The sequence below is a fragment of the Tamandua tetradactyla genome, chromosome 20 (assembly GCF_023851605.1).
Source record: "Tamandua tetradactyla isolate mTamTet1 chromosome 20, mTamTet1.pri, whole genome shotgun sequence".
Classification (NCBI taxonomy): Eukaryota; Metazoa; Chordata; class Mammalia; order Pilosa; family Myrmecophagidae; genus Tamandua; species Tamandua tetradactyla.
Genome location: NC_135346.1, coordinates 40,036,668 through 40,052,784, shown reverse-complemented (window position 1 = coordinate 40,052,784; position 16,117 = coordinate 40,036,668). Strand labels below are relative to the sequence as shown.

At 40.4% G+C, this 16,117-nt stretch overlaps 1 protein-coding gene across 9 annotated transcripts in view; it reads left to right on the top strand.

The window, feature by feature from the left end:
• The window catches only part of EBF1 (EBF transcription factor 1), a 387,329-nt gene that overhangs the window by 253,211 nt on the left and 118,001 nt on the right, over window positions 1–16,117 (top strand). For 5 of the 9 annotated variants that reach the window (XM_077137551.1, XM_077137547.1, XM_077137550.1 and 2 more), the window contains exon 8: window positions 11,082–11,223. In XM_077137551.1, coding sequence (XP_076993666.1) covers window positions 11,082–11,223 — 142 coding nt within the window. The remainder of the gene's footprint in view (window positions 1–11,081; window positions 11,224–16,117) is intronic. The other 4 variants (XM_077137554.1, XM_077137549.1, XM_077137553.1 and 1 more) reach the window with 1 other exon arrangement.

The window sequence follows — 16,117 nt, the reverse complement described above, 5'->3', positions numbered from 1 at the left end:
TTTGTTGGCTCACCTAGGTGGAGCATGGGGAAAGCAGCCCCGAGACATCTTAGAACACTCTTTTAGGAAATTAAACTGTCGTTCCCAAATTTCAGGACTAAATCAGGAGGGGGTAGGTTAATCTTACCTGCAGCTATCCTGACTACCAAACATGTGCAATAGAGACTTTGATGGAAGGTTTCCTATGTAGAGATATAATTTTAGTCATTTTTCTCATAGTACATTCATTAGGAAGCTGATTTCAAAATTTTTTATGTCCCTGTTACCTCTGCAGGGAAGTGAGAGAGTGTGTCTTGTGGGCATGAAAAAACTCTGGCCTACTCTTTACATATCAATGTGGCTTTTACCAGTTATATTGAAAGCCTGAGTCCTGGAGACATCTGATAGAAAACACACCCTCTTGCCTCTTAAGTGGGCTCTCTCCAACTGTCACTGATGCTGCTTCTCTCTCATCCCATTTTGTATGCTTGCCAGGCCAGCCTGGTCTTCATACAGCAATGCCAGAGTGTGTCTCCTCTGAACAGCAATCAGGGGCCTGTGTAGATGACTGAGGAGAACATAAGAAAGGTTGTTGATCTCTTGACATGTAAAGACGTTCTGTCAAGCCAACTCAGCCTCACAGCGGCTGAGCTTCTGGTGTGTAAACAGAGACTGCTTAATTACACAGGTCATGTCAATTAGCGTGACCTTAGCGTTTTCAAGAAATTAATCACTTTCCGCAGAGTTTAGCTGCATTCGTACTTTTAGGCAGTATGGAATAGGAATAAACCTTGTAGAAAATCTGTTAGGATCTTTTTTTTTTTAATTTACAATGGATGTTTTCTTTTGAAATCCCTAGCCTGTGGTCAGGGTAACAAACTCACTTAACTACAACAGTGGATACAGGCTTCATTCAGTTCTGGCGGTGCAGGGTAGGGGGCAGGAAGTGAGAAAGTGGGAGTGTGCTGGGGATGGAAACAGCTCATGACATGGGGAAAAATTCACTGTGACCAAATGTAGCCCTTTTCTTCATCTTGAAGCTGAAAAGATGCTAACGTCAAAGGACCATATTAAAACCTTGTCGCGGGGCAATGGCGGTGCAGTGGCAGAGTTCTCACCTACCCTGCCGGAGACCCGGGTTTGATTCCTGGTGCCTGCCCATGTTTAAAAAAAAAAAAGCAAAATCATGTCACAGTCTGGTTGTTTTAACTGACAGGAGCCAGAAAATTCCAGGTTAAGATTTAAGTCCTTGTCAATAGCTTTCCTTGTTGCGACTGACTGGATGAGGGTAGTGGGGGCCCAACGAGAGCTGGGCACAGGCCGTCACTGCAGCAGACACGATAATACACGAAGACTGCGTGAAGTATACATTTTCAAATTCATCTTCTCTCTTCAATAAAGTTTTTCCACAGGCTGTAAATCAATATTCACATGTAAATGTTAGTTCCATCTATATATGAATATAAATATAAAATATACTCAAGCATGCATGCACTCAGTATTTATTGACGAGCTAGTTGGTGAGTATATAGAGATGAACAAGCAAGGTAGGGTCTTTGTTTCAATGAAGCTTATGGTCTATTTGAAATATATTAGGATAATACTAGCTGCTGTAACAGATAGACTAAAGCATATGTAATGGCTTATGTACACCAGAAGGTTATTTCTTACTCACCTTATGGTACAAGGCAGGTGTTCCTTTTTAGTAGAGCATGTTCATGAATTTATTGTTGGACCTGGAGGTTTGGTCCTGGGGCTTCACCATTCCCTGGTACCTTATTTTTTCTATCTAGTCAACTGACGGCTTAAAGAGCACACGGAAGGGGCACACATTTTAGAACCTTGGTTTTGAAGTGATCCTTGTCCAATCTGCTAACATTCCATTGGCTAGAAGTTAATCCCATGGCCACATATAAGCACGAGGGGTCGGGGTAGGGGCTGAAAAGGTTTACCATCCAGGAAGAGGAGAAAATGAATTAATGGTGAGCAGAATTAATACTTTAAAATGAATAAGTTTGTAATCATTGTTATAATGAAAATTAAACAGAATGTATGAGGCGAGAATGGCAGTATGGGGTCAGTGATGGAAACCTACTTTAAGGTAGGCAATCAGGGAAGGCTTCTGAGGGAATGACTTTTAAGTTCAGAGCTAAAAGATAAGATAGGTGGTCATGAGAAGACCCAGAAGAGTATTCCAGGGAGAAGGAATAGAAAGCACAGGCTCGTATTTACCTGAAGAGGTGAACAACCTTCCTTCACTTCTTAGCATTTGAGTGGAGGATGGGAGATATAAGGATAAATGATCAGGTTATTTTTCCCAAGTTCCCATGAAAAAAGTTGTTTTTTTTTAAATGATGACATGGAAAATGACATTAGAGGGCAACCCTTGTTTTTTTTTTAAGTGAGTTCCATAATTTTTAAGAATCCCTGTCATTTATTTAAAAATCCACAGTGACTCTGAATCAATATGTAACAGGGTGTAATTAGAGGATTCCTAAAATACATGTCCAACCTCTGTGGTTTCAGCCTGCTTTTAAAGGCACTTAAATAAAGAAGGAAACGTTCTCATCTCTTTTATTTCTCATCCCCCATGCCCTGTCTTGGATATATGTATACTGTTTTGACAAACAGTACATCTCGCAATTAAATTCTTTACCTACAGAATGCTGGGGCCTGAGCTGCAATCACTCTCATCGTATGGAATAATTTTGAGATGTGCCATGCCGATTAATTATACTGAAAGCAGCTCTAATGATAGTCTCAGAATACAGGATTAATTCACACAACATGGTAAATACAAATGGTGGATTTTCAACCTGATATATTAAACCATTATGGCTTATTAGGCAAATATGTATCTTGGCATGAGGCTTATGCTGAGTCTTGGCAGAAGGTATGCATTACAGAAAAGGAATCCTTATGAACGGGATTTGATGAGTAGTGGCTCTGCACTTAGAGTAAATAAATTTCTATATTAAGTACGGTTGTCATTGAAGAAAATATAAAATACCTTAAAGGAGAGATGTAAAGTGTTTGCTTAGATTCAGTGATTGCCAATGGATTTTGGTTCTGAGGATGTCTCAAGTTATGGGGACTTACCAATGAAAGCTATTCTTATATTCTTCCACTTTTAAAGCCACAAATTATAGAGCTCTTTTTATGTGCCAGACACTGTGTAAGTGCTTTGCATGTATAATCTTACTTATTTTCTACCACTCTTTCCCTTGCTAACTTTGCTCCATGCATGTTGGCTTTCATCCTTCTCCTTCCTGAATATACCAAGCACCTTCTTAACTTGAGATGTTCCCGCTTGCTATTCTGAATCTCTGGGGAAACTTCCCCCCCCAATCATTAAATAGCTGGATATTTCTTTTTACTCATATTCCAGTAAAGGCCATCCCCTCAGAGAAATCTTCCTTAATCACCCAGTCAAAAATAGCTCCCACCTTTGCACCCCCCCCCCCCATTTTTTTTTCTTCCTAGAGTGTAGCACAATATGAAATTAGGTTTCCTTCTTACTTGCCTATTGTCTGACCCTGCCTTGTCCCCAGAAAGATCTAAGCTCCTGGTGAGCAAATCACTTTATCTCTTTTGTTCACTGCTGCTTCTCCAGTGCACAGAGTAATTCCTGTCACACCGTAGACTCGTTCCTATGTTTAAATGACTCATCTAAGTCACAGACTAGTAAGCAATGGAGTTGAGGTTGAAGCCCAAGGTGGTTTGACCTTGGAATCTGAGCTGTTGGCCATTATGCCATTTTCTGGCTCCTGCTCTCCATTCCATGAGCCATCCTCCCATTGGCAGCACGCATGGTGATTCTGTATGTTCTGCTCACTCCTACTTCAAATGGCCAGTGAGAATACATAAATGGAGGGCACCAGTGAAACAACACCAATGACGCTGTCTGGAGTTTTTAAAAGTATGCTGATCCACAGAGAGAGAAGCAAGGGTTAGATCACTGATGAGCTTTTCATGTCTATGATGTGCCACAGTTAAGGAGACAGAAGCTGAGTCTGGTTTCTGAAGGTCTAAATTAGTATAGCATAACTATCTGAGGATTTAAGGTATCTGTGTTTTACTATTAGGAGGAAAGTTATTTTTACCTTCAGCCTTAAAGTGCAGATTTAAAGCAGTTAGCCAGTTGCTTGCTGCAGCAGTTCTACTGTGTTACATCCTGTAGGTTCATGCGTCCTCTGTAATTTTTAATGAGTTATTTGGGATCTTTCAACCAGATAGAGACTAGCAATCAGATGAATTTCAGAGAATATCTCATTCTACATTAGTCAAGGATATTTTAAAGGACAAAGTTAATGAAGACTGCACTGCTCAGGCCATTTTTATGTAAATAATGCTTAAACTGTAGCCAGTCATGAGACACCAGAGATTTGTACTGGACAGTTCTAGGAGAGGGTCAGCAGGCCTAATTTAGGCACATATGGAAACACCAGAGACTGTCTTGGGTAAGCACTGGGCTACAAGTCTGGAGGTTTCCCTTTCAGCTTGTCCTTACTAGTATTTTGTCCCATCACCTTGAGTATGTGTTAAACCTCTTGGACCTCAGTTTTTGAAACTGTAAAAGGAGGTGACAAGTTTGTGGCATCATAACTAGAGGACTCCTTTTAGTATTTTCTCCTGCAAACTCCATGCGATGAAATATTTCTTCCAACCTAATTGCATTTATTAAGTAACAGTTGTATTCCTTATTTTAAGATTATTCAAATCTATGTAAAACTGCCAGTTAGAGCTTCTAATGTGCTTGAGATAACCAGTGTTTCCACATGGAGTTGATAGTATCCCGGACAAAAGGAAAGTAACTTAATAGTTTAGTGCACAGCCTTGTTATGGTTGTGCTTATGATTCCCTTTCTGAAATTTTGTCCCTCACTGCTACAGTTGAAAACTTTTGAGTTGGAGGCTGCTAGATTGACCAATATCTCAGGTCTCTTGTGACTCTAGCGTTTGATCAGTCTGTAAAGAAATGGTTTAGCAGACAGCCAGGGTAGAGATTGGGGATTGTGTGGGGTTGAGAATAGAAGTTTGATCAATGGCTTTTTTTTTAATTGAAAATTTTAATTGAGACAATTATGGGTTCACATATAGTTATAAGACACAATGGAAGCTCTGGAATCCCAAGTACCCTTTACCCAGATTTTCCCAACAGTAACATTTTTCAAAACTGTAGTACAATATCACAGCCAGGATATGGACATGGATAAAATCCAACCATGTGAGTATCCTGTTATTGCAGCACCATTTATTGGTTTTTTGTTTGTTTGTTTGTTTTTTGCTTGGTTGTTTTTTGGGAAGTACATGGACCGGGAATTGAACCCGGATCTCGTGCATGGCAGGTGAGAATTCTGCCACTAAACTGTCCTTGCCCCTCTGCTTTACTATTAAGGGCCCTGAAATAATGGACACATAGAATCTAACCAGAGGTAAAGATGCCACAAAACAGGCCCCCTTCAGCACAGGATTCCTCATACCAAACTGGCTTGTATCAGCGTTAAAAACCAAGATTTATAAATTTTTTTTTTGTCACTCCAAATTAACTTGCTATAGTGGTTGCTTTGTGGGGGTAGATACCTAAACTATCAAAACATTCTAAACATAAAACTTAAAAGTAGTTTGACAGACTAGCGTTTCCTCTGATTTTACATTTGCTGTGGGAATGCGTAAAGATACAGATTTCAACTCTTCCAGTTGCTTTTGTCAAAAGCCCTTCTTCCTCATGAGTTGCTATTTCGTGAATGTGTTCTTCCACTTACAGTTGAATTTAGCTGTTTGTGTCTTTTGAAAATCTGCCCACAAGACAGAGGTTATGCTTCATGAATCTTAGATAAAGTGGTTGGGACATGCAAGGTCTCTTGCCATACACGAAGGGAGGAGAGAATGGTAGCAAGGAAGTACTAACCAATAACAAAACTCCAAGAGAACCCCTCATTAAGGTGAAATTTCAGGGAACTAGACTGAACTGATGGCATGCCTAACTTTCAGACTGTTCCCAAGCAATGAAGTTTCATTTAGTTGCAAACTTAGTGTGTAACAGGCTAGGCTGCTTACAGGGTCTAGAAAGTTAAATTACATAAGTCAGTGAAAACTGCAATTCACAAGAGACCTAAAGTGTATAATAATGTTTTCTGAGCACAAAGGTCTTTAAAATTGCAAGATTTCATGTTAGATTGATAAAACAGTAACCCTAGAAGAAACATTTTCTGTAGTCGTTATTTAAAATAGCAGTTTATGCTTGGTTGTCTTCTTTTTTTTATTGTGGTAATATGTATAACCTAAAATTTGCCATTTTAACCATTTTTATTGTTTTATTATTATTTATTTTTATTTTTATCTTTACTTTTGCATGGGTAGGAACCGGGAATTGAGCCCAGGTCTCCCATTTTAACCATTTTTTTATGTGTACATTTCAATAGCATTCATTGCATTTCATGCTACTATCACTTCCATCTATTATCAAAACTTTTTCACCACCCCAAACAGAAACTCTCTATCCTCATTAATCAGCAACTCCCCATTCTCTCCCTCCATCCCCATCTGTCCCCTGGTAACCCATAATCTACTTTGTCTCTATCAATTTGCTTATTCTAAATATTTCATGTAAGTGAAACCATACAGTATTTGTCTTCTTTATGGCAATTGAGATACTTCAGATTTGAACCACATTTGAATGTATAGGTTGTATATATGTTACTAGAATAATTTTTTTAATTACATTAATTGAATAAATATTCAATTGTGAATTAAAGTTTCTAAAACGTCCTATAAATGAGATGTGTTAATTTATTTAAATTTTTTAATTAAAAAAACAGATAAGAACAATTTTAAAAGATGCTTCAGATTATCTGCCCAACACGTTCTTTTGAACTTTTTGTTTAACATCACCAAGAAAGCAACAACCATTCTACCTCTGGTACTAATATTTATGGAATGTTTGATATGTACCAGGTCCCTTGCTAGCCGCTTCAAACAATTTAAGTTTCATAGGAACCTTGAGTTATAATTCCCATTTGAGAGTCAAAGACACTGGGGCTTGGAAAGTTTACATTTGAGCTGCTCAAAGTCACAACAATTTGGAAAGTTGGGATTGGGAGCAAAGAATCATTACTTAGGTATCTAATTCTTGCAAATTCTAGATAGGGCAAATAGTAAAAATATAGAGATATCTAGATCTAGGAAAGGACATAGCAGAGCAGATTCTGAACCATGGACACGAACCAAGAAATTCAAAAGGTCATTGTAAAATCTCCAAATTCATGGGTAGCTGCTGATTTCTCTTCTGCCTTTCTTATCCTTCACCTGAACAAGGACTGGAGGGTAAGAACCCAGCTAGAAGGGACCATGGAGCATGCTGGATATTAATGGGACAGTGTGTTTCTGGATTTTCATGTTAAAAAGCAAAGCTCCCTAATAGAAATTTGACTCCAAAAAATATAGTGATTAAAAATTCATGTGCACATGACCCTAAACCTGTCCACCTAGGTTAATATTTGTTTCAGGAGATGTAAACTTGGGAATCCTCATGAATAAATTGGTACAGGCAAAACTCCTTTTATAGTACTTCACTTTTATCACACTTCACAGATAGTGCGTTTTTTAATAAATTGAAGGTTTGTGGCAACGCTGAATTGAGCAAGTCTACTGGTGCCATTTTGCCAGCAGCATGTGCTCATTTTATGTCTCCATGTCACATTTTATTTAAGGTATGTAATTGTTTTTTTTAAGACAAAATGCTATTGCATACTTATGAGACTACAGTATAGTGTAAACAGAATTTTTATATGCACTGGGAAACCAAAAAATTTGGTGACTTGCTTTATTGCAGTGGTCTGGAACCGACCCCTCTGTACCTCTGAGGTATGTCTGTATAATTTATTACAAAACTATTCTAGAGCAGCGCTCTTCAATAGGACATTCTGGGATTATGGAAATGTTCTCTATCTTCACATGTGGCTACTGAGAACTTGAAATGCGGCTATCTAGATGGAGGAATGGAATATTTAATTAGTTGCTTTAACTAAAATTTAAATAGCCATGTATGGCTGCTGTATTGAACAGGATAGTTCTAGAGAGTAAAGGTCTAATGATAACAGATGTCATAAAATTCTAAATATACATGTTCTTCATACTCCACCACCTCTTTCCCTGGGCAGTGGAGTGAGGAGGTAATAAGGGAAGGGGTGGTTGACTCAAAGTGTAAAATCATTTCCCATGTTTATCTGTCCCAAGTAAGCTGTGTTTTGTTGACAAAATTTGGGAAGGTTGAAGATTTGGCAAGCCTGGCTGTCCCCTTGCCTGCATGAATGTGTCAGCACCTCATTAATCTTGTATTAAACTGTAAAGACCCTTTTCCCTCTACTATGGGACTGTTTGTAAAGGACACTTCAGTATTCCCTTTGCATCTTACGATTCGATTTTTTTTTTTAATTTGCAAGTTGCTCTGTGAATTAATTTTAGCATACTCTTTATTTAAATATATTCTGATCATTTCCAAATTGGAATGAGAAAATTATTTTGGAGTAGGGAAGTAAACAATGTATTGCATTAGAAGTTTCTGAGGAACATATTCGATGCTTATTTCTAGAAATTAAAAACACGAGAATTCTCCAGTATTGTCCTTTTCCCAATTTTGATTAGTCTTTCATTTAAATGATTCCATCACACGGACGGCCCTGGTGAGTCTTCTCTTGCCAAGAAAAGAAAGTGTAAAAGGCATAGTTCTTCTTCCCTTAACTGTTTTTGACATTTTTTTGGGTCAGTTTAGGAACTAGATGACAATGTCTTAAGAAGATACTGAATATTTTAAGCCTTAAGCCTGTAGTGCTTGTGTCTTCCAGGTGCACGGTGAATTGTTTTTCTTCTTAAGACAGTCATCTAGAATAACCACTTTCTGTACTTCCTGACACTGGCAACAGATACCGTTTGGGATTCCTTTTATAGTATCTTCAGCTAACGACTCCAGTGACCACTCAATTGCGGTCTCGTAGTAAATCAAAATTTCTTTGAAAGACCCAGCCCTGCTATGTAATTATAAGTGTCCCCCGAATTCATCTCCATAACTAAAAAGGAAAATGAGTCTCAGTTTTCTTAAACAATACACAATCTGCCCACTGTAAATACTTTCTGAAAAAAAAAAATGAGACAGTTTTCTTGCATTCTTTTCTTCCTCTTCCTCTTCCTTCTCTTCTTTCTTCTTCCTTTAAATTCACCTATAATCGACGAGACATACATACAAGCTTCAGGCTGTCCGCCAATCATGAATAAAGAGAAAACCACTTCGCAAACACGGACTGGGAATATACTTCTCCCTCCTCCCATGAATGACTCATTCTGGCTGGAATTTCCCTGAATGGACTTTCAGTCATTTACTTTGCATTCTAATAAATTAGATTTAAAAAGTAAAACCAACTTCAAAAAAAACACTGTGAGCAGCATTCTCATGGCCCGTGGTTAGCTGCCATCTTTGAGGCCCGGGAAGAGGAATTTAGCTTATTTTGCTAGGATGCCTTTTGGTCAACTGCGAGGGACAGTGGCACTTTCAAGTGTGACGAGCATCGGTGGGATAAGGGTCAGGGGAGGGGTGCACTTTGCCAGGCAGGGCCGACAATTTGCAGGCAGAGGTCAAAGCCCAGCGCTTTCCCCTCTGCCCAACTCGGGTGATGAAACTGCAGCCAGCGTTGCACAAGGCTTTAAAAGTCAGTGCCCCCCTTGGCCAATTCCTAACAAGCCTCCTCGGAAACTGGGGCATCAGTATGTGCCAATCCTTAACGCGTTTCACCTCTTCAGAGCCTAATGCCTCTCAACACCAAGAACAATTAAAGCGAGAGCCTTTCCAAGCAACTGGGGAATTGAGCAAAATAAATCAGAAATCCTCAGCCTTCTGCTCTGGAAGCTCGCCTCATTATGAGAGCAGATCTATTAGCCCTCTTGCCATTGTCTTTCATTTCTCAAGTGAGGTGATTCTAATTAAATTAATCTGCGTGTCAATCTATCGGTGATCAATCAAAGAGCCTGAGATGCCCCCTATGCTGCAGGGTGCTTGCAGCTGACAGGGGCTGATAATGGAGGAAGAAATAAACTGTGGAGCAAAGTTAATTAGTCAACATAATAGGTGGATTAAACAGGAGCTGGCTGATTGCTGTTCCCCGTGTGAAAGCATGGGGTGGGAGCTGAAGCCGCAATTACAGACAATTATTATATTTGGTTGTAAGAGGTCGCATGAATAAACATATCTCGGTGGGTTTCAGTTTTAATCCCCTTCCCCCGTTTCATATAAGGAGAAGTGTAGGTCATTTCTTCTCATGTGGCGGTCAAAGTTCCCTAAGACAACACCTTTGCCCGCGTGTCTTCTGGCAAATGGGCCCACAGTCAGTTTACGAGATAGTCAGGTTGTCTCTTGGGCCAGTGCCACCATTTTTTTCTTGGCATTGAAAAAGACATCCAAGACCCTTAGTTAGCAGGGAATTTTTTTTGACCGGTGTGGGGTGGGTTTTGGGGAGGATGGCGATTGTGGTGAGGGGGGCTTTGGTTTGAATTGACCAACGCTAAGGTGGCAAGGAGAAAGTACAAGAAAGCCCCAGAAGGTACTCAGAAGAGAAAGCTGTATCCCAGCTCTCACTGAAAACCTCTCTTTTTCATTTCTCATTCCTGTTAACCCTGACACAGTGGGGGCGGTGGGGGGGGGGGGGAGGGTTGTATTTTAAAGATTCAAAAGATTTTTATTTGCATGATCAACTGTGATATCTGCTTCAGTGTCTAAACTGAAGGGTAATTTAGGTGAAACACAACCACCCTTGTGTAAAAAAAATATGCTAATAAAGATCCTCTTGTTAAAATTATGGTTAACAGTGTACCTTCTGCTGTATAACTATAAACTGTGCAATTTTACTTAAAACTGCATCAAAAGCGTTCCATGCCAAAGACCCACTCATCAATAGCTTCTCTTGTTAGACTTGTACAGCATAAGCACCAGTTATTATGTGAAATAGCTATGCAATTTTCTTCAGCTCCCAGCTGTTATTTATTTAACTTGAGTTTATTACCCTCCATGCTTTTATATTAAAATGTTCATTCATTTCTCTCTTACGTCTCCAGGTCGTGGTGTCTACAACAGTCAACGTGGATGGCCATGTCCTGGCAGTCTCTGACAATATGTTTGTCCATAATAACTCCAAGCATGGGCGGAGGGCTCGGAGGCTTGACCCCTCGGAAGGTACGCCCTCTTATCTGGAACATGGTAGGCGAATCATTTTCATTGGTTGGCATTGCTACTTTTAACTGTGAATTTATTTGGTTTCTTTCTCCCAACTCCACCACATTTTCTATACCATTTCAAATTTCGAGTGTCCTTTTAAATGATATTGATTCTCCCAGGATTTTTTATTCTTCAAAATATGGTGCCTACTATTCAAAGGCAGGGAAATTTATTTGAGACCCACTATTTATTGTTGTCTGGATCTCTGCTCTGGAAATGGCTGACATGAACTCCCATTGGACTGAAAAAATCAAGACAGGTCAAAGCAGGGTAACAAAGATGGTGATACGTTTTAAAGGTTTACGGTTGACCATTGAAGTTTTATAATGAACACAGTCTGGTTTACAATCCTGTTGGTGCATCCCTGTGCCTCACTTCATTTAGAGATAAGGTCCAAAGCCTTGTTGGAGGCCCTTTCTGAATATGAAGTCCAGACTATATGTTCCTCTTTGCCCTGTGCGTCCCCCTCCCCTCCCCACCACATGGTAGAGCTGCTTTCTGTAGGTAGACTTTGCTGGGAAGAAATAACATTTGTCTTGAGAATCTCAGCTCATCAGTGGTTCCTTTGAAAGGACTGGAGGAAATCAGATAAAAATTTGAATCAAGGGAAGTGAAAGTCACTCAGAGGAGCCATAAAACTAAATAGAGTGCAGGTTGAAGTTTTCTGTGCTGCATGAATATGTTACATCATCCGTCTATCCATCTTTCTGTCTGTCCATCCACATGTTGAAAAGTAGTGATGGAGACTCTACTGTATACCAGTCACCATGCTAGGGTTTTTCCAGTCTCCTCAGATAAAACTCTTGACCCATTTTCCTCATCTGCTTTCCAGTTTGCTATTTCAGCAGGATTATTTTAGAAACATTGCCACCTGATTACCTGACTTTTCCATGGGCTATGAGTTGTCCATGATATAATTCATAAGGTAGAAAACTCCGTTCCCTGCCAGCATCCCAATTCAATAAACGCATTGCTATCATCTTTTAAGCCTAAATTTTTTTCCTGGGCTTAAAAGTACCCAAACTATCCTTTTCATTAATTATCCAGATGTAATGCTCTTAGAAGGGATATTTCACCATATCCAGTTTTAAGATCTTTTAAAAGTAAACTATCATCTTTCAAAAGCTGCTTCTTTATGGTTTCATTAGTGCTGAGATGGATGGATATTGCTTTTTGCAGGAGGCCATGGAAACCCCGGCTCATGATTACATTCCTAGTTTCATTTCTGTACTTAAAATTATTCTGATCCTCACTTTACAGTAATGTCACCTTTTTAATATCCCTGGAGTCACTTAAAGGCATTGTAGGACTAGAGGTGTTAAGGTGAAAGGAGGCGGAAGTAATAGGTAAATGCTCCTTGGGGGGTGCATTTTGTTTTTGACTGTGGCTTGTTAGTGCCAATGGTTATTTCCCGGTGGGGTGACATGACTCTCAGTTTCACATCTGCCAGTCCTGGATTCAGTTTCATACTCCTCCAAGTGCAGTCCAAACCCAGCTCCCATGCCTGCTCCTGGGATGCGGTGAGGGAGCATATGACTCCTTGCCAAACAATCCCTCCACAAAAAACCAAACACAGGCAAACTGTCAGAACCCAGCTTGCTAGCAAGGACGCCTCCTGGAGCTGGAGGTCGGTCACACTTCTTCACTGGGTGAGGTGGGAGGAAGAACCTTGAAGGTGGTGCCTGGGAACCTCTAATTCAATACTGAGTTTCATCTCTGAACTTTGTGTGACCTGGGACAAGTCACCTCAACTTTTAGGATCCTTAGTTTCCTTCCTGGTCAAACAAAGGTTATGATCTTGTAAGTGGTTAAGCAAACAAACAAAAGCCAAGAAAAAAAACCCCACACCAGGCTTTGGGTGAGGGGTGGGTAATATAAATAAGGGAAGTGGTTTGGGTGGAGACCATGGCAGACAAGCAAGTCCACACTCTGCTGCCCCTGAGACCTACGAGTTGTTGCCAGGTGGGAGTGACAGCCCGGTGGGACCACGTGTTCCAGTTTGGCAACAATTTAAAATCTCCTAATTTGTAATTGTTGGTAACTAATTGCAAAATGTTTAAACACTGGGGGTGGGGGTGGGGTGGGGGTACAAAAATGTCACTTAGGAAGAATGCAGCCACGTAGGCTAAGTTTTGAGACCTCTGGATCAAAAAGTCACTAAGCTTCCTGGAAGCTCAAATATTTTCACTTTTGTGAGTATACGTTAGTACTTCGGTTGGGATGTCACAGTATTCTGTTTTAAAGACAGCCTTTTATCCCTGTGTCAAGTTTACCAGTCCACCTTGTTGTTAACATAGTTTTCAAGAAAATGGTGACGTTTTCCTATTTATAAATGGGTAACCTTCCTTGGGGACGTGGATATGTCCTATTTCCTTCGGCCCATGGGTCTCACTGTCACCAAAGCCTTACTTCCTTCTCTCCAGTAGAATGGAGAGGTAGACGCATTCAGGACCTTAGTAATGATAGTAACGTAGAAATCTGCTTCCCTGCAGCATCAGTCAACCAACCACATATAACCACCCACTCATTTAAACACATCAAGCTGATATATAAATATCTACTCAGCAAAGGGTGACTATTGAGCCCTTTCATTGGCGATGTGTGGGAGTAAACCTAGATGTTAAATCATGTTGATTTGGCGGTAGGGTAATTCTTTATCTTACCATTGAAAAGTCCTCTTTGAAAATCCCCCTTTAAAATTTAAGAACCTCTTCTCTATCCTGTCTCCCTTTCCCTCACCTCAAACAGCAAACTGCGTGGTGGGGCTGAAAAGTATCTTTGTTTTCTCCCATTTGGGCTCTTCACCATCTCATTTACAGATAGTCTGAATTATTTTTGAGCTGTTCTGCACGTCTCTATTTATATCCTGCTTGTAGATAGCTGGAGAAAAGTTCCCTTTCGTGGCTCACCTTTCTGCATGGAAGCAGAAAGAGTCATCATGGTTTACATTTATGCAGTTTTCTCTGGGTGACCCGCAGAGTCGCAAACCCCGTGCTCAACTGAATGGCCCTGTATTTTAAGTACCATAGTTGATAAAGGCAAATTTATTTCCTAGAATCTTGTGTCGTCTAAAGAAGGTAAATCCTGGCATGCTGTAGCTTGTGCTAATTGCCTCTCCTTCTTTTTTTTTCTTCATTTATAAAGGCTGAGATTTTCTTTGGTTGGCTATTTCTGGGGAGAGTTTAGGCTAGTGAGGTTTGTTTTTAATCAGGATCTTTATGGAAGATGTGCTGTAGGGGAGAGAGGCAGCCTCAGACCTAAGTGTTCTCCAGGTTCTGGTATTTTTTTTTTAAATGACTCTGGCCAAAGGAACTGAGTTGTTGCCACCCACAATAAGGTAAAGCTCTAGCTGTGCAGTTTTCTGACATTTGGCAAATTCGTGCTGGGCATTGTCAAAGAGCTTGGGGAGTTCTGTTATTGAAATCGTCATTTTCCTGAGTTCCTGGTCATGTTTACTTGAATTTAAGGCCGATTGTGGCATCAGTTTCTCTATTTTTTCCCCCTGTGGCAAAAAAAGGTGCCCTTGCAACAGGATAGTGCAGAGACCCTGTCAGCTTGCATGCACTAACTCTTTATTATCTAATGATCTAATATGCAACAAGGCAAAGTGCCTGTGCTCATCATTCTGACACAGAATGCCGGGAGAAGTGACTAAATTACTTTATGTACCATTAGCGCTAGCAGCTATGGTGAACTCACCGGCAGTATTTATGCAAATGCCTGTGAATACACTCTAGTGGCTTTGTCAGGAAGCAGTCTGACAAGCAGTTTAAATGCTTTTTTGGGGGGGGGGTAGAGGGGCTTTTTTTTTTTTTTTTTTTGGCATGCGTGTGTTTTTCTCCCTTTTCTTTTCTTCCCCCCTTTTTGGACAGTGCCGGAGGACTTGCCTCCTCCATACTTACTGCGGGCATCTGGGAGGGCAGGAGGGCTCAGCTATCAGCCACCCTTTCCAAGAAGGATTTCATTTCTTTTTCTGTATTCTTACATTCTAATGGATTTGTATAATCCTCATGTTTATTTGGTGCAACTATAAGCCAAGATGTTGCCAAGATATAACAGGACTGTTATATCTGAACAGTCCTGACCTGAGGTCCTGCTTAGTTTCTTGCCTCAAATATAGATGCTTTTGCAAGTAAACCTCTTTTTTTCATAGGCAGTGATTGAAATTTAGCTTTTGTGGGCAGCAGGAATGAATGGATGAAATGTCCTTTCACAGTATTATAAAGATTGAGACACGAAGTGTACATGTGCAGGATCCTGAAACAAAACAAATCAAAGCAAGAGTAGGGTTTGGTCAGACTAAAAATATTTTTGGAGAGGAAAGGATGGCGGTAGAATCACCGCCGATCTCCTTGCTGTAATTACAGCGTTAGAGAATCAGAATCAGGATTTCGCCACCAGCACCAGTCAGCCTGACCTTTCAGCTACAGCGCCTCTTTCCAGCTGTCCCTGACAATATGGTGTTATTCTCACTCTTTAGCATTTGACCCTATGTAATCCTTTTGCTCCAGATAGAGCAGTTTTTGCTTCTGTTGGTTGCCCCTGGCTATCCAGCCCCATTAACTCTCTGGGCCAGCTGCACTTAAATTTGTTGTTGGCATGGACATGTGGACAGAGACGGCTGAAGCTTGGGGAGGCTACTCTGAATTGAGAGATAGTGTGGAGCTTCACAGAGAAATGAGAAGCTGCTCCCTTCTCCTTCTATGGCCTAAGGCCCTAAGAATTGGCTAGCAAATGCCATTTGGATCTAGTGGAAAGAAGACCAGGCTGTCTGACTGACTCTGCCTTTAACTAGCTGTGTGACTCTGAGTAGATCATTTTGCTTCTCTGGGCCTCAGTTTTTGTGTATGTTAAAGAAGAAATGGGTAGGGTCATC